We start from the raw sequence: 23,661 nt of genomic DNA, 5'->3' as shown, positions 1-23,661 counted from the left end.
CTACCTAAATAAAATTTATGCAAATAGTTTCACAATTTTATTGGTTCACTTGTAACAGTTTGTTTTGTTAGTGCTCACCGAGAACATATATACGTTTCGTTTTAAGTAGAGAGTTTGTTATCCAAACTGTCAATAGAAATGTTGTTGTCTTCTATGATTAATTGATTATTTTAATGCAGAATTACCCTAAAAAACCAATACTTAAACCTAAATATGGTTTGATTAGTCAAGGTGGTTATGGGTTGCTCTGTTCAATCCTGCTTTAACCTGGCAGTTTTAGACTATGTAATGAAGTCTCACACGCACAGATGCAAAATGAGAAAAGAGAAGCAAAACTGACAGGTTGCTGCCTTTGTGTCTGAGTTGTCTTTTGTGGTAATATAGGCTAACCATGTATTAAACTAGCAAAGGCTGAACAAACACAATTGCATACGGCTATAACTTCATTTCGTCCTGGGGTAAGATGGGTCATGCAAATAAAAAAAGTTTGAATGTCCCTTTATAGAACAATGACTTACATTTAATGTTTAAACTGTTCGACTGGGTCACCTCTAATTTCTCGTCACTCAAGCTTTTAAGACTGACCCCACCAAATAGTAATTCCTCATTTTCACTGAAACGGCTTTCTAACGGCCACGCTAGACTGCTTCCACGTCCAGAAAACGACATATTAAGCCTGATTGTGCGCCACAATGAGTCGTTAATTGGCTGCACACATGTCTTCTCGGTTTACCTCTGTAACTAAGCTGGTCTGGGCTCCTGTGATCTGTGGACCAGGTAGCTCAGGAGACCAATTGGCAGGAGCTCCGGTCCAATCAGCTCCCTTCCTGAGCGACGTAAAGCCACTTGGGAGGGCGTTGAGGGCGCTTTTTTTTCTCGGTGCGCATTTGTGCACAGACGCCCTCTGGGAGCGCAAAGACTTGCAGCACTGTTGAGTTTAGTAGCAGCATCTTTAGAGGGATAGATTAGGCAAACCCCTCTCCCGTGTCATATTCCCATCCTCGGACACCTCATCATCTTCGGTCACGATGCAACTCTAAACAGCAAGAGGAAGTAAAGAACGACTCTCCACTTTCTGTTACGTTTTATTCCTGCCCAGAGATGATGTTCTCTTCCGCGGGGAAGCGCTGCTTCACAATAGAGTCTCTAGTCGCCAAAGAGATCCCCCTGTCAGCCGAAGACCCCATCCGGCCGACGGCTTTGAGTTACTCAAACCCGACAACAGATGCCTTAATGAACGGTTATCAGGCTCCCCCGACCAGGCCTCTCTACCAGAACCCGGAGCTGGTGTTCCCGGAGACGGTAAACCACCCGTCCCTCACCGTGGCCCCGCACCAGATTGGGGGCTCCCACTTACAGCATCCGCACTTCTTCGGCACGCAGCATCGGGACCCGCTCAACTTCTACCCCTGGGTGTTACGGAACAGATTTTTTGGACACAGATTTCAAGGTACGGCAAGAAGAGGAGATGGAGAGAGAACGCACTGAGGTGAAAGATTTTGGCTTTGCGATGCGCAACCTATACGATCAACAGTATTCTCCTGAAGTTGCTGCGTAGATATGTTGACCCGTATGACCACCTTTCTTTTAGATAACTTTTATTTTTTATTAAAACGTGGGAAATCTTTGTTTATTTGGTTTTCAATATGACAAAACATATAAACGGGCTGAAAGAAACAGCAGCCACTGATATAATATCCGGAAGCTGCTGTCACATTTTCCCCTCACCTCTCGAAAATCACGCAGAAGAAATAAAAACTATTTCTTTCGTGTAACGCTTCTCCTGCTTCTCCTGCAAGGGACATTTTTTGAACCACTCAGATTACATAGACCGAATAATAATAATAACAATAATGCAGCGTCTATACATAATTATCGATTGCATCTTTTATTGTTTTAGTATTCTAAGAATATGAAAAATTTACCAAAGAATTTGATAGCGACTTTCGATTTAGCATTTTCTTAAAGTCTTGCCAGAAACAAAACCAAACAATAAAAAAACGATGAAATTGAAAATACTTCTTCGAAATTGTGTCCACTTTAACACGGAGAGCCAGAGGCATCCTGATTCATTAATAAGAACTGATATGAAATATACATATTTTTTTGTAAAGGCAAGGGAAAAACTAAAAATATTACAAAGTTCTAATAAAACCATACAAGTTAAAAAAAAAATGAAAACGTGTGCGCAGTGCTCAAAAACCAAATTTTAATCAAATGCCGGTTAAAGAAAGAAAGAAAGAATTTAGCATTTTTAAACGTGGTTAATTTTCAGAGAAATTGATGGTCTTATCAAATCAAATGCTAGATAGTATTTTTTCAGCTTTCTAAAACTACCAAAATAACTACAATTGCGTTATGCAATGATTCTGGCTGATTTTTAATTACATTTTACTGTAATGTTTTACTGATATTCCGAGTAATAGTGCGCAATTTTAGGATTCTGATTTCAATTAAAATCCAAATACTAGTGTTACATAAGACTAAAAATGTAAAGGTTAACATTGAGCGTTTAAAGAGCAGTAAGAGTGAAATGGTGTCAAAAATAATTTCAGCCACACGTCAAAACTAACGAGTTACTCCAGCTACAAAGAAAATATTATTTTTACACCGCTGTCCCATCAAGTGGCTATTTAGGGTTGGCTACTTCTTTGCTTTGATTTATCTCCGGAAAAGTGGACATTTTAGCCTACAGCTCCAGTCCAGATTCAGCTTTAACAAAGACGGCGAAGGTAAGACTTAATTGGTTTGCCTAATTGGATCACATCAGACGTCTGTTTGGACCTGGCACGTTTCAACCGCAACGTCTGTTTACCCAACGCGGTAAAATAGTCTATACAGTTTAAACATTAGTTTAAGGCTTACTTTTTAAAACCAAATCAGCTGCGACTGGTGCCATGGGAAAATACTAATTTAAATGGTCTGTTAACAAGCCCAGCATTAAGGCAAATCAGCGGAAAGTGGAACTGTCCTGGTGGCTTTAAAAACAAATGTTACTCCATTTTGTGAAATGTTAAGATGATTCAAATATTATATTTGAACATTAATACAGTTTACACCGAATTAATATTTGCGCGAGGAAGTCATAGGCGACTTTTCTTTTTTTTCTTTTTGATCAGGCTTATCCCGATGTCACCAAAAATGCCGCGGTTATCCCTTCATTTTTTTTTTTTTAGTACCAGATTAACATAAACTTAAATGTCTGAGAAATGATATATAGGCTAACTAAACGAGACAAATGAACTTTCAGGTATATTTAACACAATTGTCTTTTTGTGACTTCACCGCCAGGTAACGACGTGTCCCAGGACAGCCTGCTCCTCCACGGGCCTTTCGCCCGGAAACCCAAGCGCATCCGGACGGCCTTCTCTCCGTCGCAGCTGCTTCGCCTGGAGAGAGCCTTCGAGAAGAACCACTACGTGGTCGGAGCCGAGAGGAAGCAGCTGGCAAACAGCCTGAGTTTGAGCGAAACCCAAGTAAGTTTAGTCAACAGTATGGACGCTCCTGGCTTGTGTTTGTTAGTTATTTTTTTTATTTTATTTAATTTTTTTAATAAAGTAAATTTTGAGGCTCAAAAAAATTAAACATGTTTTAAAATTTAAAACTCATTTAGAGTTTATGGAAGAGCCATCATTACAGAAGTGAACATTTTTTTTAAAGAGGTCGAGTTATTGCCCAAATTAGTGCAAAAACAAAAATTGTTTTTTTCAAAATACAACAAATTGGTGTTAAATATCCACCAACTGTCGACAGATAAGAAGATCGTAAAGGTTCTACATAACAATGGACCATGCAGTCCAAATGAACACTATGTGTGTTCAAATGCACATCAGTTATTACGTCATCCAGAAGCAGTGATCCCACACAATAAACAATTAATTTGTACTACTTCCGTTATAGGTTTTACGCACCAGTGAACAAAGAACATATAGAACTATTTCACAGCTCCTGGACAACACTGCCATCTGGCATGACGCTGAAAAGTGAAATTGCATCACATTTTAATGAGAGGTGTGTTAAACTATAAGCTGTAACAGCTGGAATTTTGTGCATTTAGTCAAAAACATGAAAAGCAAAAATATGTTCCACAAATATAAGTCTGATACAGAATTCTACTAAAAACCAGCTCCTCATCAGCAAAATCTGTGCATGCAACACTATAGTGTGAAATTTATTGCAAGCAGGTTTGACCCAAGTTTTGAAATACATTTAATTATAGTATGAAAATGCTCTAAAATTATGTTACCATTTTTAACAGTAGGTAAATCTTTGGATTTGACAAGCCGAGACTAAAGAACTTTTAACAGACAAGATAGGCAATAGCTATCAGACGTGTCTTTGCAAAGGATTTGTTTTTTCTGTTGCTGTTAAAGAATCTGTATTTGGATTTATATTTTTAACTCCAAACATGCACTAAACACCCACTTTGGCATGTGCACTCAATATAATGTCATAGATTCTGGGGATGCTGATCCCCCAACAGCCTATCAACTCCTTCATATCTGTAATACACTGAAAAAATACAATAAGAAATAGCTATAAATTAATTTTTTGAAGACTAATCCAATAAATAATTATTTCATTCTGAATGTTTATGACTATTTACATTGTATGTAGATTCTCGCATCAAAACTGTGAATGAACACATGGATTCCTTAAAGTAGCCGTCCTTAGGTGGGATGACTGAAATATTAGCTTTTGGCCGTCTCTCAATAAACCTCTGGGAAGTTCCAAATGTAACATCACTATAAATAATAATAAAACAACGAAAGGCAAAAATAATGATAAAAATCAAATGGTCAAAATAAAGATTAAAAAACACTCAAATCAAAACAGAAAATCTGTGTAAAAAACAAAGACAAAAGAAATGAAAAACCAAAATTACAACTTATAAATATATATATAAAAAAAAAAATCTAATTTAGACTTAAAAGAAAAAGCCTTAAAAGCATGACAGAGAAAAATCCTAATAAAATGTTTTTTCACAGGAAAATGTCAAATGAACATGACTTCCTATTCCTACTTTTGTGCAATAATTTACTTCTTTTTTTGCTGTACAGAGCTGATTCTGTATCCCATCAAAATGAGCTTTTATATATCTCACATCCACCTCAGGACCCATGGAGAAATATATGTGAAGACATTATTTACTGTGATTTGACAACTAAGCTGAAAAAAGAAGTACTGTAAAAATAGTTTTTTTTTCTAAATCTACAGCTTGACAACTGAAAGAGAAACACTCATATAGAAAATGTAAGCAGATTAAAATCCAGAGACACATCTGGTTTGGTGAATTTGCTAAATATCATAGGATTCCTGGTGGAAAATAAAACGGCAGCTGGCGTTTTGCATTTTTTTCTGGAATGTCAGAAAAAAAAGTGTTTCTTTTCACCCCTGATAGTTAAAATTTAAAATCACCAAAATAATCTAATAATAAAAGAGAGCAAGATGTACCAAAGCAAATGAAGATTTACGCTGATAGGCTCTTTTTCTCTCTTCAGGTGAAGGTGTGGTTCCAGAACAGACGGACAAAGTACAAGCGTCAGAAGCTGGAGGAGGAGGGTCCAGACAGCCAGCAGAAGAAGAAGGGGAACCACCACATTAACAGGTGGCGCATTGCCACCAAACAGGCCAGCTCCGAGGACATCGACGTGACCTCAGAGGACTGAAACCTCAGACGAAACTGTACCAAACTTCTGAAGCATCAGAGGACCAACACTATTTATTATGTACCATTAAGCGTTGTTAGACTCATTAGAGGAAGACTCAAGGATTCCATATGCGATCACTCCACATCTTCATCCAGATGCTCCACTCAGTGAGTGCGGACATCTTGCTCCGTAACATCTGTGCTAAACGGCAGCGGACCAGGGGAGATCCTTGCACCATTTCATGATGGCTCAAGGGGAAGGTCATACCTTACTATGGTGCGCTTGTTTTTCTTTTTGTTTTGTACATAGTCCAGGAATGAAGGTTGTTTTAACAAAAAGCTAATTGTTTCATTATTTTCCCCCCAATATACACCGTACTGTTCTCTTTTCACACCTGTGCACCACATTAAATCATATTTCTCCATGAAAAAACGAACTGCAGGTGTTGTTGCGTTGCATCGTTAATTCAATCAGTGAATAGGCCGGTGAATGGACGAACTGAACAAAACAGAAAACATCTCAAAGATCCAAACTCTTTTACCATTTTTTTAGGGAGGTTCAAGCTCTTCATTATTCTGCTAATGAAGATTCTTCCAAGAGAGGTGACTTGTGAGCAGCTGTGGGTGAACCTCGGAAGCCGATGTCAGGGCAAGTTGAGTCATATCATAAAAGAAACGTCCTTCGCCATCACGGAATCGTCGGTGTGGGTGATAGATGATGTTCCTGTTTGTTGCAGATTTTACGAAGCTCTACATGTAAAATAAGACATATATAGAACCCCATTTTTCAAGCACAACATGTAATTACAGAGAGATGGCTTGAAAATAAACATTTGAAAAGTATTCTTCTGGTATGGGAGATGCTGTGTATTGTTTTGAGATGCTCCATGTGTGGGATTTCATTCCCATCAGCTACCACCACTGCAGATTTAACTCCTAAATTCATGCTGTCCAGTTCAGCTGCTGCATGTGAAGATTAGTGTGAAACACACTGCTGTAGGAAAGAAAACCCTTTAATGCTCAGAGTAACACAAACTGGTGACTGGGACACAGATTTAGGAGGATCAGAGGATACACTGTTTTGCCAAAATTATTAATTTCTACACATTTGGTCACATTATAACCATCACCTGTGTGTTTTATGTGATAGACCAACGCAAAGTAGGGCATTATTGTGAAATGGAAGGAAATTGATACGTGTTTTTCAAATATTTCCTTCAAATTAACATTAAAAAGTATGGTGAGCATTTGAATTTAGCCCTCTTTACTAAATAAACTAAATAAAATCTATCACATTTATTTAAAGTCACCTGATTAGTAAATTGTCTGCCAATATGTGATTTAATTTAGGTATAAATCCAGCTGTTGTGTGAAGGCCTGGGGGACGTTGGGATGCTTTTCTTCAGCAGCTGACGGGGGCACTGTTCAGAGTTAAGGACAAGAGGGTTGGAGCTAACTACAGAATGGGTGAACACAACTGGGTCCCAATTGTGTTTTAGCAACAACTCCAGTGATCACCTGCCCAGAAGACACAACCGCCTAATGCCCCTGAGGCCTCAGAGGAGAGGTGATGTCTGACACAGGTGTCTTGTTTTGTAGGCTTAATGGCAGGGGGAAAAGAGGGAGCATGTAGAGGTAAAATCCACTGCAAAATGTGCCCCCTTTTTTTTAACCAAAGTGCACACTCTATAAGGCATCTGGAGGTATGAAGAGGTCACATGTCTTGTTTTGGGTTTCTCAGGATATTCTATACTCACTGCAGCTGCAAAACCATGCTAAAAGGATGCACCAGCTATCTAAATAAACAATGTGCTCAGCTGCACGGCAGGTTAGTTAAGACCTGTCATGTCCTGGCTTGGTAAAAGATTAGCACAATTAAAGGCAAGCAGCACCTCTTTGTTGTCTGTTAGGGTAAGAATTAGGTGGAAAATCACCCTCGCCTCCCTAAACGCTGCCTCTCCTGTCAGCCAAGTCAGCAGGAAGAAGTCTGCGCAGTGATCCAGGGTGAGAAACGAGAAACTCTCCAGAGGAGCAGAGAGGTGTCAAAAGAAAGGAGAGGGCAAAGGGGCGCTGCTGCTGTTGCCGAAACAACAATTAGTTTAAGCAAACAATACTTTCGCATTTCTTGAAATCTTCTACATGTTTTAAATTTTTGCATCATGCATTGCATTACAGATCCCAATATGACACTCACTGCATCCAGGATGTTAATATCTGATTAAAATTGTGATACATTAAAAAAATAGCAGAGATCAGATGCATTTCTTTGCAGTTGACTGTTTTATAGATGTTTCTATTTATCTGGTTGCGGGCCACCCACATTTCAAGTGGTCTCTTGTCGAAGTGCTCTCTGCTGCAACCTGCTGTGCACTGTTCCCACGGCAACCTCTCAAACTTGCTGATTACACGGATCACAACAAAAGACGTTTATATAAGCCAAGTTACAATATACTGTACACACAAAGATATAAATCTGTACACTGGCAGAAAAGTTACTTACTTGTTACACACTGTTTCACCATTAAACAAAAAGGCATTTTTAAAATCACCAAAAAAAGCTATGCAGCTCCCCCATTTAATTATGAATTAAATATGACAAAATAAATGGGTAAAAAAAACTCGAAAAGCAAGGCATTTAATACCACAATTTTTAGAAATTCAAGAACAGATTAGAAACAAAATAAATTACATTATCACTCTGGGGTTACAAAACCATTTCTAAAGCTTTGGGACTCCACTGAACCACAGTGGGAACCATTATCCACAAATAGAGAAAACCTGGAACAGTGATGATCCTGGTAGACATTAGAAAGATAACTTGACAATATTCTAAATAACATGAGACCCAGCTGTTTATTTTTTATAAAGTATGACAAAGGTTACCTGGTTGCATTGCCACAGCACAACAGGTCATAACAAGTAAGAAGTACATTATTTTCATTTTAGAGGTGGTAACCTCTACTGCTTCCATCACTGCCTCAGGTTTTATATCAGGTAGTATCCACTAAAGTATCAGAATATAACTTTCACTTGGTTGCCAGGACAGGTGGATGTTAGCTGCTAGCCTGCTAGTATGTCCAGTTGAATTCAAAGACGTTGCTACCGAGGTGGTCAAAACCAAAAACACAGCAGTCTCTTACTTGTGGCTGCAAGTATTCCACCCTGCTGTAGAGAAGGAAAATGTCTAACTAAAGCTTAAAATCAAAGTACGAGGGTTCACCACATCTAGATAATGACCTCATAAATAGTGGATTATTACACGTAGCAAATAAGAATGCTACCTAATGATATCCATGTATAAAAAATCCTAGCAGTAGCATTACTTGTATTTTTTTCTTACAAAATGTAGCAAAATCACTCTGAAGGGTAATTTTTCATTAGTGAACTCTAAATGCATATGTCACAGAAAGAAATGAGAGTTGTTTATTACACATTTATACTCAAATTCACAATATGGTCCCATAAACTGAATACTGAATGATTATATTGGATATAGTCACTGCTAGAATCAATAACCATCTAATTAATAACCTCGCAAATATATTTCAATAATTAAGCAAGAAAAGAAACAAGAACATGTCATAAATAAAAATGAAATCTAAGCACTTTAAGGGAAATTCCAAAGGGAACTGATAATGAGCTCTTATCAAAACTTCTCTGTCTCTGTAAAAGGTTTTCACCAACATTTGAGGTCTATTCAGCTGTCTTAACTATAAAGAAAATTTGGAGAAGAAAAAGAAACAATAACTTCAAGTAATCCACCCTGGGTCCATCAGCTCTGGCCGCCTAGAAATGCCCCAATAAAACTTATAAGAAGGGTCTTACTTTGGCCTAAATTAGGACCTCAGCAGGTCCAGTTCACATATTTCCTTCTCTGATGCTGCCAGCTAGGATTATCTAGACACAGGGTGGTTGTTTGGCCGGCAAAGACACCGTCAAACTGGGAGTCTCTCTGCAGGCACTGGTCACTGAATGGGTTCTACACTGAGACTTTAGAACTGAACTGTAAAACAGTATGAATAATAATCTTGCAGAGAATGCTGAATTTTGGTCTCCATAGCAGGTGCACAACTTTACAACAAACAAACGTAGGTGGAACTTTAAAGATTAGATGGTGAACAAAAAATGTTTTTCAGAAAAATAAACAGCAATTGGATTTCTGGGTCTGTGTCTCTGCGTCTGTCAGCCCATCACTGTCATCTGACTTTCTTCTTCCTCTGACTTAGCATTAGAACACACAGATGGGTGCAAACAGGGGAACTTTGGAAAGCCACATACTGTTAGATAGCCTGGTTTTAAAAAATATATTCTACCATTTCTTATAAATCCTGTTGTTCATGTTTTCAGAGAGTGAAGTGTGTTCCTAAATAAAGGTATAACTGGCTGAAGGCAAGTTAAACTCAAGGTTACCAATGTGCAAAGTTGTAACTGATCTAATGAAATATTGGTCAGTTCAAAACCTTACTGAGTTCTAAAGTAGCAGAAGAAGGTCATTCACTTTAAGGAGCATTATGTGGGATACATCTAAACAAACATAACTTCGTAGTCAAACATTTCATTTAGATAAGTTTGAACATCAGCCTGGATAAACAATTATTCCAGGTCAGTCTAATGTCTTGCTAAAGACCTATTTAAGCATTTTGGTCAGATGGGAGAATGGTGTGCATAAGTTGATATCTGCCTATAAATATGCATGTAAAAAGTCAGCATTCTCATGCCAATGCTACATTGTTATCCACAGGAATAAGATGAGCAAGAAGCAGCAGCAGCATAGTGGCTTTAATACAGGTCAGCTTTAAGCACTGCTAAGCTAACTGTTCTGCTACCCAGCGTCTCTCTCCAAGCACACCCCTTTCTGTGTGTGTTACATCAGTCAGCCGCTTCAGCTTGGCTGCCTCTTCAGCAGCAGGCTCGTCTTCCATACAAATCTCTCTATGATTTTTTTATGCAACATGACCTGTTGTGTAGAGCATGGAGTCGACAGGCTGCTGTGAATGTGCGTGAAGCATTCTCGAATCCAGAAACAGTGCTCAACATTAGACATCATAAACTTCAGTAAAACAGAAACAAACAGGCAGACATTGAAGTGCATTGTTTATTGCACTTACATACAACTGTAACATTTGAAATTTTCAGTTGACTGGCTGTTGGTATCATCACAGTGTTCCTATCTTAGATTCAAATGCAAAAACAGAAAAAGGAGAAAACCCAAAGCAAGCATGTTTTTCCAAGCTTATTTATCCTTTGAGTAAGTCCCTAAAACTCTCATTCTAAAAGAAGAACAACTTTTTGGAGGATGGAAATGGAATAAAGTTTATGCAAGGCTATTGCATTCAATGGCACTTCTACATTCACTTTAAACAGCAAAGTGTCTGTTTTCTATAAATTTTGTTTAAAACCTGGAAAAATTCTAAGCTAGTCTGCAAGTAGACTTCTCATCAGCATTAAGTTTAGAGAAAAAAAATATATAGTGTTTTGAGTCACAACATGTTTTTTAAAGCTGTAACATTTTTTTCCACAGCAGCCACAATTAGCCAGCCTGTTCTTTTGTGAAGCTTAAGGAGCACATCGTTTGGCATCGAATCTTTGGTAAGTCTCCATGTTATGTCACTAGTACTTTGAGACGTTGTGATGTACATTTAGCAGTCATTTTTACTGGTTATTCAGCAACTCTTATGTCTGTATTGACATGCATTTTCGGGATCAGCTGCTGTTTTCTGCAATTATATGCTGCCTCCTCCACATTCATTTTCTGGCAGCATCGGACGGGGTCGACTTGCGGCGAGCGTGTGATGGTCAGAAGGGATTGCTCACAGCCCTTTATTGTATGTGACAATATTACAATCTGTTGCCATTGCGATCTCTGGCTCGAGCTGATTTACACTGATCTGTGGGAGTCAAAGCACAGCAAAAAGGTCAGTCGCACAAGTGGAAATATTTAACGCAAGCAATTAGATGATGAGTTTACGTCGATTATGTCTATTATATACATTGATCTATATTTCATAAACATAGGTTGTGAGATTTGCACGCATTTTTACTGTAAGTAAATATTCTTTAAGGCTTTAAATGTTCTTGATTTGCTGCTAATGTGCAAAAAGAGCCAATTTGGCAGATTAAAGTCTAATTTGAGGTTTGCGTCTCCTAATATTTGAACCAGAGACAGATGGCTGTCTGAGTTGGAAGCAGAATCCTTAATCAGACATCTTGCTAGGTGTGAAGTGGGGAAGTGGGACAAATTGAGTAGGCGGGGGGTCCTGGAGAGCAGGGCATTCTTGTTGCTTATTGGGGAGATCTTTTTTCTTTTTCATCTGCTATTCCTGCGAAAGTGCAAAAAGGACGTGTTAGAGAAAAACAGGCTCCTCCGTGGAAAGGGAGGCAGCTTTTCACAGGACCGTTGGCAGCACATATGTCTGAAGTTTTTTTGCCATATGGCTGTCTGAGCTATTTCCAATGGTAATTAAATCCTAAACATTTTAAAGCCAGAGCTGGCTGGCTTGTGTCAGAGAGTCACTTGGCAGAGAGAACACAAAGACAGAGCAAACGGAGTGAAAAACAAAAATTTCACCATAGCCGTTTAATGAGCAGGATAACTAATTGTGAGCCAATGAGGCTAAAGTTAGATCTCAGCCCGCTGGCCTGGATGGCATCAGTGGCAGTGAATAATGGCTGCGAGCGGATCAGAACAACACAGGTCAAGTCTCAGATGGCTACGCCTCATTTGAGAAACACTGAGGAAGGCAGGAGACTGTAGTCGGAAAACATCAGTCACTGGAACTGAGTCATGGCCGACCTGAACTGAGGAGATATTCAATACAGGTAAGATTTTTAGAAATAAAATACAAAACAAAATCACTCTGAGATTCATTCGCTGTCACGGCAAAAAATATACAATAAAATGTTCTCTGGGTTTGATCTTATTTTATGTAACTGGTTTTCACAGAACACCACTCTGACTTTTAAATATTTGGTTGGGTATTTGATACATCCGTTATGCGGGTGCAAACTACACCCTACCTGCGATAATGCTTGTATTTGATCTTTAGCGTCTTTGAGCTCTTTCAAAGACAGAAACAAACAACTCTTCATCTGTAGGTACAGGTAAGCACCTTAAAAACTCTGCTTTAAGTATATTGTGCACGAAGGCATAAATTAAAATGACATGACTAAAATATTCTATTGAAAAGTAGTCAGTAGCAGTTTAATAAAAAGGTCCAAAATTACTGTTAGAAATGTTCATTTATATTTTGATCATTGATATTGTACGTGTCCTGTCATGACAGCTGAGGCAAATAGTGTGGTGGGTCTGGTTGCCTTACAGGGTCAGGACACATTTGCTCTCCAAGAGGGGGAGAAAGGACTATAACCCCAGAAGCATAATTGAGTTTATTAAATTAAAGGTACAATAGACTGCATGGAGTTCAGGTAGCAAAGTGGGCAGGCATGTTTCAAATGAAAAAGTCGAATATCAGACAAAAAGAAACTGGGTAAGTCCAAAAAGAGATTTCAAATGGAGAGTTAATTTATTCAGACAAACTGCTATCCAAACCATCCTGGTCCTATGTGTAGAAGTAATGAATTAGGAAATTACTGAAACAAAACCTTTCTGACCATATGAAGTGGTTTAAAAGAGCTAAAAAAAAAAAAAAAACAACAATATGCATGGTCTGGTCTGAATAAAGTGAAGAACAGATGAGAAAAAAAGGCCATTGATATTTATCAGTACAGAACGGGAAGCAAAACAATTTCTAAGGCTTTGGGAATCTGTGAGAGCCATTATTCCCAAATGAAGAAAACATGGTCACTGGATGATTAATGTACTCCAAGGGCACAATCCAGAATGTCAGAACAATTTTTAGAGCCATGCAAGCCTCATTTTGTCTCAGTTAAGGTCAGTGTCTATGAGAGAGTTACAAGACCAGACCTGCACCTAAAAAACACAAAGGCTTGGCTCGCAAATGCTAAAAAACATCTTCATAATCATCAAGTGTTTGAGGAAAATATTCTGTGGACTGATGAGACAAAGATTGTGTCCAGATACATCTGGAGTAAAACTAATATTAGTATTTTAGAAAAAGAGCATCATACCCACAGCCAGTTGTGCAAAAATAAATAAAGTTAGTGAGCTATGATGTATTGTGTAAAAGAGAAATGATGCTGAAAGTATTTAGTTGGATTTTACTTTTTAAGATATCTCAGTTTGGACCTTTTTACTCCATCTGAAGATTTTCAGAGATGCAGAGAGAATTTGAACATTTTATTGTTACAGTTTAGTTTTCAACTTGCCTTCATCCAGAAAGTAGAAAAACTGCTTTGTTGTTAATTCTTGTCCTTAAATAGTAATCAGAATCAGCTAAGATGGTTATCGGCAGTTCAGAATTTTAAAAGTCAAAACTCTGATCAGTGCATCTGTAGTAATAAGCTGCTCCCTCTCTCTTCAGTATGTTAATTTTCATGATAAAAATTGCCAGCTTTTTAATAACAATCATTTGAGGCCATTTTAAAGGACATCGGGAGAGCTGAAAAAAACAAGAGGTTGTAGAGTGTAGCAGCTTAATGACAAAGTACCTGAGACATCTGTGGGAAGAGGCTAATGGCGAGTGGCAAAGCCAGACCAAAAGAAGCGAGACACACCAGGCTGTGGACAGGAAGGACAAGCCTCCGCTGCCTCTGCAAGAGAGGAAGCCTGGCGGGAGGGACAAAGTTAGGACTCTTTTATTACAGCAATTAAACTTTGAATAAACTGTGCGCCTGTTATAACATCACTGGTTGAACTTTCTTTTAAATCTCACAGAAAGGCCTGAGATTTTTAGAACATTGATTATACGATGATAAATATTTCCACATAGTACTGTTTTCAGAAGACACAGATCAAGAAAAGATACTAATTTCAGGAATCTATGCGCAGTTTATACTAAACATATATATATATACACATACATACATACATAAATATATATATATGCACGGTGGCGCAGTTGGTAGCACTGATGCCTTGCAGCAAGAAGGTCCTGGGTTCAATTCCCAACCTGGGGTCTTTCTGCAAGGAGTTTGCATGTTCTCCCCGTGCATGTGTGGGTTCTCACCGGGTACTCCGGCTTCCTCCCACAGTCCAAAGACATGCCTGTTAGGTTAACTGGTCACTCTAAATTGCCCTTAGGTGTATGAATGAGTGTGTGCATGGTTGTTTGTGTGTTGCCCTGCGATGGACTGGCGACCTGTCCAGGGTGTACCCTCGCCCATAGACTGCTGGAGAAAGGCACCAGCTCCCCCATGACCCACTATGGAATAAGCGGTAGAAAATGACTGACTGCCTATATATATACATAGAATATTTGTTCCGATGTGAGATTATAAGTACCTTTTGTAAACAACGTTTAACCAGGTATCAAACATACTTTTCATCAAGCCCACATTTCTGTATTAAAATGTTTGTTTATTGGCCTGATGTAATATCCTAATCTTAGATATTGTGTTTTCATTAGCTATAAGTGAATAATTATTAGAATTAACAAAAATAAAAGACTTAAAAACTCCAGTCTGGGTGTAATTAACCTATGTAATGTGTTTCACTTAGTAAACTAAGTTACTGAAATAAATGAACTTTTCGATAATAGTTTAATTTACTTAATGAGATTTACATTACCGTTCAAAAGTTTTAGAACCACTTCTCATTTAATGGTTTTCTTTATTGTTATGACTATTTACATTGTATGTAGATTCTCACCAAAGGCAACAAAAGCTATGAATGAACACACATAGAATTATATAGTAAACAAAAAGTGTGAAATAACTCTAAACATTTTTATATTCTAGATTCTTCCGAATAGCCACCCTTTGCTTTGCTCTCTTGAAATCATCTCCCTGAGCTTCATGAGATGGTCACCTGAAATGGTTTTCCAAAAAGTCTTGACAGAACTTCCCAGAGGTTCATAGAGAGACAACCAAAGGCTAATATTTCAGTCATCACAGCAAAGGGCAGCTACTTTAGGAAATCTAAAATATAAAACATATTTAAAGTTCTTTTACAATTTTTCATTTGCTACATAACTGCATATGTGTTCATTCACTGTTTTATGCCGTCAGTGAGAATCTACGTACAATGTAAATAGTCATAAACATAAAGAAACCATTAAATGTAAGCACATTTTCTGCATTTATCCTCTTTCATCTTCTGAAACACATTGCCTCCTCTGCTCCCACTGACTGCCACAGGATAATCTCCTCTTCAGTGTGTGGGACAGCGTACTCAGCAGGAGCTTGAGAAGGAGCCGCTCCTCTCTCCTCCACCAGCAACGATCCACTCCCCTCATAATGAGGAAAGCTACTGCTTAATGAGGGAGCTCATTAACACATATGGCTGCCATGGTTTAATTAGGCTACACACACACTAATGTAGAGGCATATCTTGCTGAAATACCTTATAAAGCCAAAAGTTGCCACATTTTAATAGAAGCAAGTGATGAGCAATGTAGGTCTGGGTGTCCTTTAATAAGGATGAAAACGTTTGATGCCATTAAAACATTATTGACACAAACTTGTGTGATTTTAGCTGCATTAACACACAGGGCATGTTCAGGCTGAGGTCTTATTGAGGTTCACTAGTTAACACCATATAGCTGTCATTTCAAAAGAAGCGTCATCCAGCATATACGTACAATAATTGTTTCCCAATAGACATTTGATTATTTTTAAGAAATACGCTAAATTTACATTAGATTTATATGCATAATATACTGAGAAGTCTGGATATTAGGTTGAAATTAAATGTGGAGAAGCTTTTGCTTTAGGTATACGTAATTTTAAGTCTTACTAAACATTAAAAACAATAATGAGTTCAAATGTAAAGGAGGTTTCGGGATTAGGAACACAATAGGTACAATTGGTACTAGGACAAAGATGATAATATTCCAGGGACATGGCTTTGTCAGTTTAGGAAAACAATCTGCTATGTAGTTTAATTGTTTTATAATCAGTGGTATTGGCACAAAGCATCATAATCCAATTGATCTGAAACTACAAAAATGCAAGCATCCAGTAGTCTTGTGCATTTGTACATGTGTTTATTATAAATGCTAGAGACACACCAATCAGTCAGCCAGAGACTGGAATAGGCCAATCTTTCTTTAATTAACTCTGATCAATGATTGGCAGGTAAAATACTACAAAACATAGATTCTTCTATTTATTAAATGCATCAAAATAAGAACTTTCAATATTCTCAGTATTTAACCACATCAACTAGCATCATGTACTTTCATGCACATTAGGAGCAAATGCTTTGATCCATAAATATGAATAACTTTTTATGTTCATTATTTGTTAGATGCTGCCCCACATCTGGTCAGGATCTAAATCAGTATCGGACAGAAAAAGTCAGGTTGGTGCATCTCTAATAAGCCTGTGTAATGGCCCTTGGACATTTGCCAATGTGTAATAATGAGTATAATGTACATGTGTAATAGGGAAACTCTGGGTTAGCTTATCTGGCTGTGCAGAGACTCCTTGCGGAATTAGCTGCATGCTCCTGGCTCATAATGCCTAGTACCTGAACACTACCACCCCCCACCCACACAAACACACACCCCAAGTTCTACTGTTGTTTTTATTCGATTTGGCAAAATGTTCAACAGATTGCCAATCATGATTATTCACAATTTTTTTCCGACCACATTTCTTCCTCAAAGACGACGGTTCCCCATTGTCCTTCCAGTTTTTAGGTGATTTCTCTGCTTGATGCATGTCAATGATCTAACCGTTCTTAAACAGACTGACATCTTTTCCATGACCAATTGATGTCTCTTCCAACATGGTTGTTTAAGAAATGAGAAACTACTCATTGCATCAGCTGGGGTTAAATAACTTGCTGCCAGCTGAAAGATAATTGCCCATGCAGTGATTATTCAATAGGAGGCTTGTACCTATTTGCTACGTTAAATCCAGGTGGTGACTTTTTTTGGCTAGGCGGTGTATATTACTGGCATGCAGAGCATGAAGGCATGGCATTGAAAATATTCTATCCAAGCTGTCCTTTGTGTTTGAGACATTATCCTAAACCTGGAGTGGTTGCATGTTGTTTTATCTCCCTCTCTCTCCCTCTCCCTTCCTGTGCCACCAATCTCCTCTTGGGTGGGGCTGTTCCTGAGGAGCTGGTCTCCCACCTTCAGCTGATCATTTCATCAGCTAACAGTAGAAGAAAATCTGTGGGAAATATCCAGAACTGCCAGTACTAAGTAATTTCCTGGTTAAGACCACATGGACAATATTTACCTAGAAAAGCTATGTTCACCCACTAGGGTTCATCATTGGTCCTACTTACCTGCTCAACCTACTGTCTCATTTGTTTGTCTGCACCACAAACAGCTCCTCAAGATAAGCTAACCTGCAAAGCAAAACACAGAACAAATACTCACCCTGTCCTTTTGTCCTCCGTCTGATTTATCCACCACAGGACGCTCAGCATTCCCTCAGAGCCCATAACCTTCCTGCTACAAGTGTAGTTAGCTTCTTTAACAAAACAGTTTTGGCATAAAGCCAAGAAGACGACCAGATCCCTTAGTTGCCTCTGGCTATACATAAAACACCTATCAAGCACCCCATTCCCCACATGTGAACTCTCAAAAAATAATGCTGGCATCATGAAAGCAAGGAGGCACGGAGAAAAACCTAGCAGAGCGGATATTATTATGCATAAAATGAGTCTCAGACATTCTGAAGGGTTAATCCCATCACCACCACATAAGAAACTACTCCTGACTGAAGTCCTGTAATCTGTTCTGTCTTAGCGAGCGTCACCATGACTCGTCCAACCTGTCCTAATCACGTGTGATGCACCATAGTCCAGTAGTCCCAGTGTCTTTTGACTTAACTCGCCAACCCGCTGGTTGCACTCACCATCTTTGATTGTTTCATCACACCCTCAAGCCGTGAAGTCAGCTAACGCTAACATCCGTCAGCCTGCAGGGATTTCATGATCTCATTTAGTGGCTCAGAGATTTAAAAGCAGTGGGCTGATTTGCCCCTTCCCACCTTGGCACTTCCAAAAAGCACACACTGAAGTAACAGCTTGAAGTGTATGGTGTAGAAGGCTTTTTATAAGCCATATACACATTCTCCAATAGCCAACCTGCCCCTCTCTAATTTCAGTCTATTTTGCTCCAGAGCATTCCTCTAGCTGTGGCACAGATACCACTCATTCAAGTCATAATTACCATTATTCAGTTTTCTCAGTAAACCTTTGCTTAAACCTTACTTGTCAGCCATTCTGGTTCATTCATGCATGCAGGTCACAGTAACAAACCATCGAACATCACAGATAAAGTTATAAACCGATTTTAGGATGAAGACTGTGAGTCCATATTTTGTGCCGGTTAAATAACATTAAATTATTTTACTACGACTGCTAACGTATTTTTTGTAAGTGCTAATAAAGGGCATGGGTGTTACCGGCGTGTGTGGCAGGAACTCACATTTTCATGCTGCTGTTAACATTAACACAGGTGTTATGTAAGCCTTTTAAGGTAAGGCATCCAACTATTGAAAAGCACCAATGTGTAAAGTGCTGGAATATAAACGGAAACAATGATGCTTCTTGAAAACATTATATTGTTACATTACAACACAAGCTTGCTCCTGACACATGTAACCTCAGTATTTTGCCTCAATTTAAGATCTTTCTTCCGAATGAAAGTCGTTCAATATACTCATATCTGTGCATGAGGACATATCCTGCTGTCACCCTCTGAATATGTTCTCAGCAGAGTAATCCATCATTGGGGGGCCGCCTGGGGACTTGTCTCTGTCCCCTTGTTCTCGCTCCATTGAGAGCCAGTGAAGGCAAGCTGACATAAAGGAGAGCTAAGAACTACACACAAGCAAGACATAGTTGACCCCACAGCTCCCCACTAACATTTTTACGCACACCCCCACATGCACACTCCTTCTGTCTTTCTCTACATCCCCATTCAGTTATTCAGGTGCCAGGAATCCCAAACACACCTGGAGAACAGGTCGCGCAGTCTGAGGCCGCCCACTCAGAGCGGTTGGGACAAGCGCTGTCAGGGATTCCCAGAGATGACCCCATTCCTCCATTACACCGTAAGGATCTATCAATACAAGGACGGCCAAATAAACATGTCACATCTTAAGGATGTCCTCACAGTCCTCTACAGAACACTGCGTCTCACTAACAGGATTCATCTGATGAAAGAGGTGTATGAAACCTTTATGGTGTTGTTGAGAAGTACATCTGAGAATCCCATGTATTCATACTTTTACTAGTTAAATTATCAGGCAGCTTAAGCTATTTCATTAGTACACCACTGTTTGTGATGGAAAAATGGAAAATTAATTTCTGTTTAAAAAAGCTGCTTTTACAACCCAGTTTCATGCAGTGATTTGGTGTGCAAATAGCAAAATTTTTCTTAGTTATTTTGGCAGCCAGAGACCCTGACTGGTCTGGTGCAAGTTATTTTACTTTTCTGTCATTTTGTAGTTTTGCTACTGGGCGTTTTGTAATGAGTCTACATCGGTTTGTAACAAACAAGAGGATGTACCATGCCTACTTTGACTCCCAATGATTTAAAGGGTTTAGTTCCAACAAATCTTTCAGTAACATAAGCAAACGCAAACAAGTAAACGTGAACTAGCAGCACCGCTAGCTTAAATGGTGCCTAAAAAAAAGACCAAAGTAACAGGGATGTCAACTTATACAGGTTCTCTGAAATATTTGTTACACCTTTCATTCAGAAACATTCTACTTTCTATTGTATATCATTTTGTATATATTTACTTTTTCTTACATGTATAGTTTCATGCAAAAGTAGTCATGTCTTGTTGAACCTTTCCATATTTTGCCACAACACTGATGACACCAAAAGCACAAGTGTATGCTACTGGGAGTTTATGAGACAGGCCAACAGAAGTTGGGGAGAATCTACGGAAGAGGAAGGAAAATGACATTTGTAAAAATGTTTTTTTTTTACAAAACAAATCTGAATAGCGTGGCCTGCATTTTTTTTCAACTCCCATTACTTGGACACCCCTAAATAAAATTTGGTCCTAAGAATTGGCTTAAGAAATCCTAATTAGTTATAAGAGACTGCCTGTCCTTAAGGTATCAGAGGTTTGTTAGAGGACAAAAGTGAACAAACAGCATAGTTAAAACCAAGGAACACAGCAGACAGGTCAGGGAGAAAGTTCTGAGCAATTACTAAGAAGAGTTACGTTATACAACAATATTCCAAGCTTAGAACATCTCATGGCATTCAATCCATGATGAAAACTGGAAGAACTATGGCATAATTGCAAACCTAAGAAGGCAGGGCTTACTGGGTCCATAGTAGCTCTAGAGGAGCTGCAGAGCTCCACAACTCATGACAGAGAACCTCATGGCAGGATAACATTTAGTAGTGTACTGTGCAAATTTGAATTTTATTGGAGAGTGGCAAGAAGAAAACCATAAGAAGTTTTGTTTGCTTTTGCCACAGCCACTTTGATTCAGCAAAATGTGGAAATATGTACTCGAATGACCAAAATGTTGCTTTTGGTGTACATGCAAAATGCTATATATGGTAGAAAAGTAACACTACACATTACCCTGAGCACACCATCTTCTCAGGGAAGATGATTAAAGTCGATAGGAAGATGAATTGAGCTAAATACAAGGCAATACTATTATGAGTCTGCAAAACACTTGAGATTGGGGTGGAGGTTCATGCTCAAACAGGATAATGACCCTAAACATGCAATTAGAGCTAGAATGGACTGCTGTAGATAAAAAATATATATATTCATATATTAGATTGGCCCAGTCAAAGTAAAGACCTAAATAAAATTGAGAATCTGTGGTAAGACTTCAAAACAGTAACTCTCAGATCCATTCTTCCTGAGCATGAGCTGAATTGCAAAGAAAAATGGGGGAAATCTTCAGTCACTAGATGTGGAAAGCTCTGATTGTGGTAATATGTGGTCTTGGGCATGTTACTTTAAAAAAGTAATAGTTTATAGTTACTAGTTACTTCTCCCAAAATGTAACTCGAGTTAGTATCTGAGTTTCTCCACTCTAAAAGTAACTAGTTAACAGGGAAAGTAACTATTGTGTCACTTTTTTAAGTTTAAATATGTCTACAAACTTAGATTTTTTTCTAAGGTTTCACAAGCCAGTTGCATAAAGTGGAATTACATAGACAATTACTTACACTGAACTTCTAATATTTACTTCACATGTACATTCTTGCCTTTTACCTTAAGGAGAATAAAGTAGTGTCTGTACTTCCACTTTGAAAACACAATATTTCCCTCCAGGCCCGCCATTGTTGCAGCTTACATCTGCTAGTTTGCCGGAGCAGGGTTCCCATGTGTGTTTGTGTTTTTTGTGTAAACTGAACACTGCCTCTGATTGGCTTACAATGAAAGCTTACTCTACCTTAGCTAATCATCATCACTTTTGCGACTGTCAGAATCAGCTTTCTCGCCCCTCATTCCTCCCTTCACCAAAGACCTTAGCTCCTGTGGCTGTGAGCCACGACAGATGACAAGAGCTTCAATGAGTAGCTTTAGTTTATAACGCGTCCCATCTAATTGTCGGTAATGGTAACGCCGTTGTAACACTGAAAAATGTAATTTGTTTGATTACTCGTTACTGAAAAACGTAACACCGTTAGCAACGCTGTTTATTTTAACGCGGTTATTCCCACCCCTGGAGGTTGAATACAAACATACCACACTTTTCTGATTTTAATTGTAAACAATATTCAAAACCATTTCTCATTTTCATTCCACTTCCCAAATGCACATTTTGTGTTGGTCCATCACAGAAAACAAAATACATTGAAGCTATTGGCCGGAACATGACAAAATGTGAAAGAGTTCAAAGAGTATGAATACTTCGGCAAGGCACTGTAAATATATCAAGGGAGGTGGGGGTTCAGGGTCTTGCCCAAGGCCTATGGATAATATTCCAAAAATAGAAATGTTATATTGAAGATTATTACAGCAGTTTAATTTAAACCGATACCAGCCAAACTGAGACTGTTAAACACAGAAGAAAACAGATTAAACAAAATCGCCTGAGAAATGTCACATACATTTGAAGGTACCATAATTCAAATCTAAAAGTATATAGACTTCTAAATGTCATCATTAAGTTTACAGACAGATAAGTCATTTTCAGCAGAGTCAAAGTTAGTGAAAGAGATTTTCTTACTTTTCCAGTACAGCCATGATTATGGGAGGAAGAACCATAATTGGCATGGGCATGACTACTCTGGTCAGGGCAGTCTCTAAAAGTGCCTGTCACAAAAATTAAAACTCTTTTAAAATGTATATTACAACAATAATAATAATAATGTTATATCGGGGAAAAAAAACAACCTTGATCTGTTTCTATAACATGGTACCAAAGCAAGCATTCTTGACAACACTCTCTCTCCACCTGGCATTGCAATGTGGATCTAAGCCTTCTCTCATTAACAGGGGTCATTGCGGTGCAATTTGATCCACAATGGCCAGAAATTGCCCTTATTGTCAGTTGTCAGATTCCCAATTAGCCGTCAATTGTGCAATTTTAAGAGTTGCAGTAAAAGTAGTACCTCTGCATTTTTTATGTGGCTTTGATTTTCCTCAACTTCTTATTTTCTACTTGCATTTAGAGAGTAAACAATTACCAGTAATTTGTTATTCTCAAAGTCCTTTTTGTATTCACCCCAGGTATACATGGCATTTATGTGTTCTCAATCAAATAAACTCTGCCTGTCTTCAACAACTGGTAGCAGAAGAGTCTAAAGAGGAAGTACATTCCTAATACATCTATAACAACAAAGACTGGTCTCATAAGTGTACCTTTTTAGCCGTTTTTACAAGTCTATCAACAGTATTGATTCCCTCTATGTTTATAATTTATATGTGCAAAATAGACATGCTTTAAGCCTCTTGCTGCTCTTCCTGTTTGGTGAGCAGAACTCTGGAACTGTTACAAAAATGGGGATGTTTGCGACCGGCTATAGGGCTCT

General features: G+C 38.5%; 2 protein-coding genes across 4 annotated transcripts in view; one reads left to right on the top strand and one right to left on the bottom strand.

Annotated features, from left to right (window-relative positions):
- Positions 1–651: 651 nt before the first annotated feature.
- emx1 (empty spiracles homeobox 1) lies at positions 652–6,493 on the top strand. The gene is made up of 3 exons (XM_047393278.1): positions 652–1,450; positions 3,292–3,476; positions 5,502–6,493. The coding sequence occupies exons 1-3, from the start codon at positions 1,102–1,104 to the stop codon at positions 5,667–5,669; spliced, it is 702 nt and encodes a 233-aa protein (XP_047249234.1). The 5' UTR covers positions 652–1,101; the 3' UTR covers positions 5,670–6,493.
- A 4,234-nt stretch (positions 6,494–10,727) lies between these two features.
- sfxn5a (sideroflexin 5a) overlaps positions 10,728–23,661 on the bottom strand; it is a 34,102-nt gene continuing 21,168 nt past the window's right edge. For 2 of the 3 annotated variants that reach the window (XM_047346263.1, XM_047346261.1), the window contains 3 exons: positions 22,857–22,942; positions 14,219–14,336; positions 10,728–11,538 (listed from right to left, as the gene is read on the bottom strand). In XM_047346263.1, the coding sequence (XP_047202219.1) occupies positions 11,461–11,538; positions 14,219–14,336; positions 22,857–22,942 (282 nt within the window). In that variant the 3' untranslated portion in view covers positions 10,728–11,460. Of the gene's footprint in view, positions 11,539–14,218; positions 14,337–19,648; positions 19,756–22,856; positions 22,943–23,661 lie in introns of all 3 variants that reach the window. The other variant, XM_047346262.1, reaches the window with a different exon arrangement.

Source organism: Girardinichthys multiradiatus, chromosome 19 (genome assembly GCF_021462225.1).
Source record: "Girardinichthys multiradiatus isolate DD_20200921_A chromosome 19, DD_fGirMul_XY1, whole genome shotgun sequence".
Taxonomy (NCBI): Eukaryota; Metazoa; Chordata; class Actinopteri; order Cyprinodontiformes; family Goodeidae; genus Girardinichthys; species Girardinichthys multiradiatus.
The sequence above is the reverse complement of the archived record's forward strand: the minus strand, read 5'-3'. Positions and strand labels throughout refer to the sequence as shown.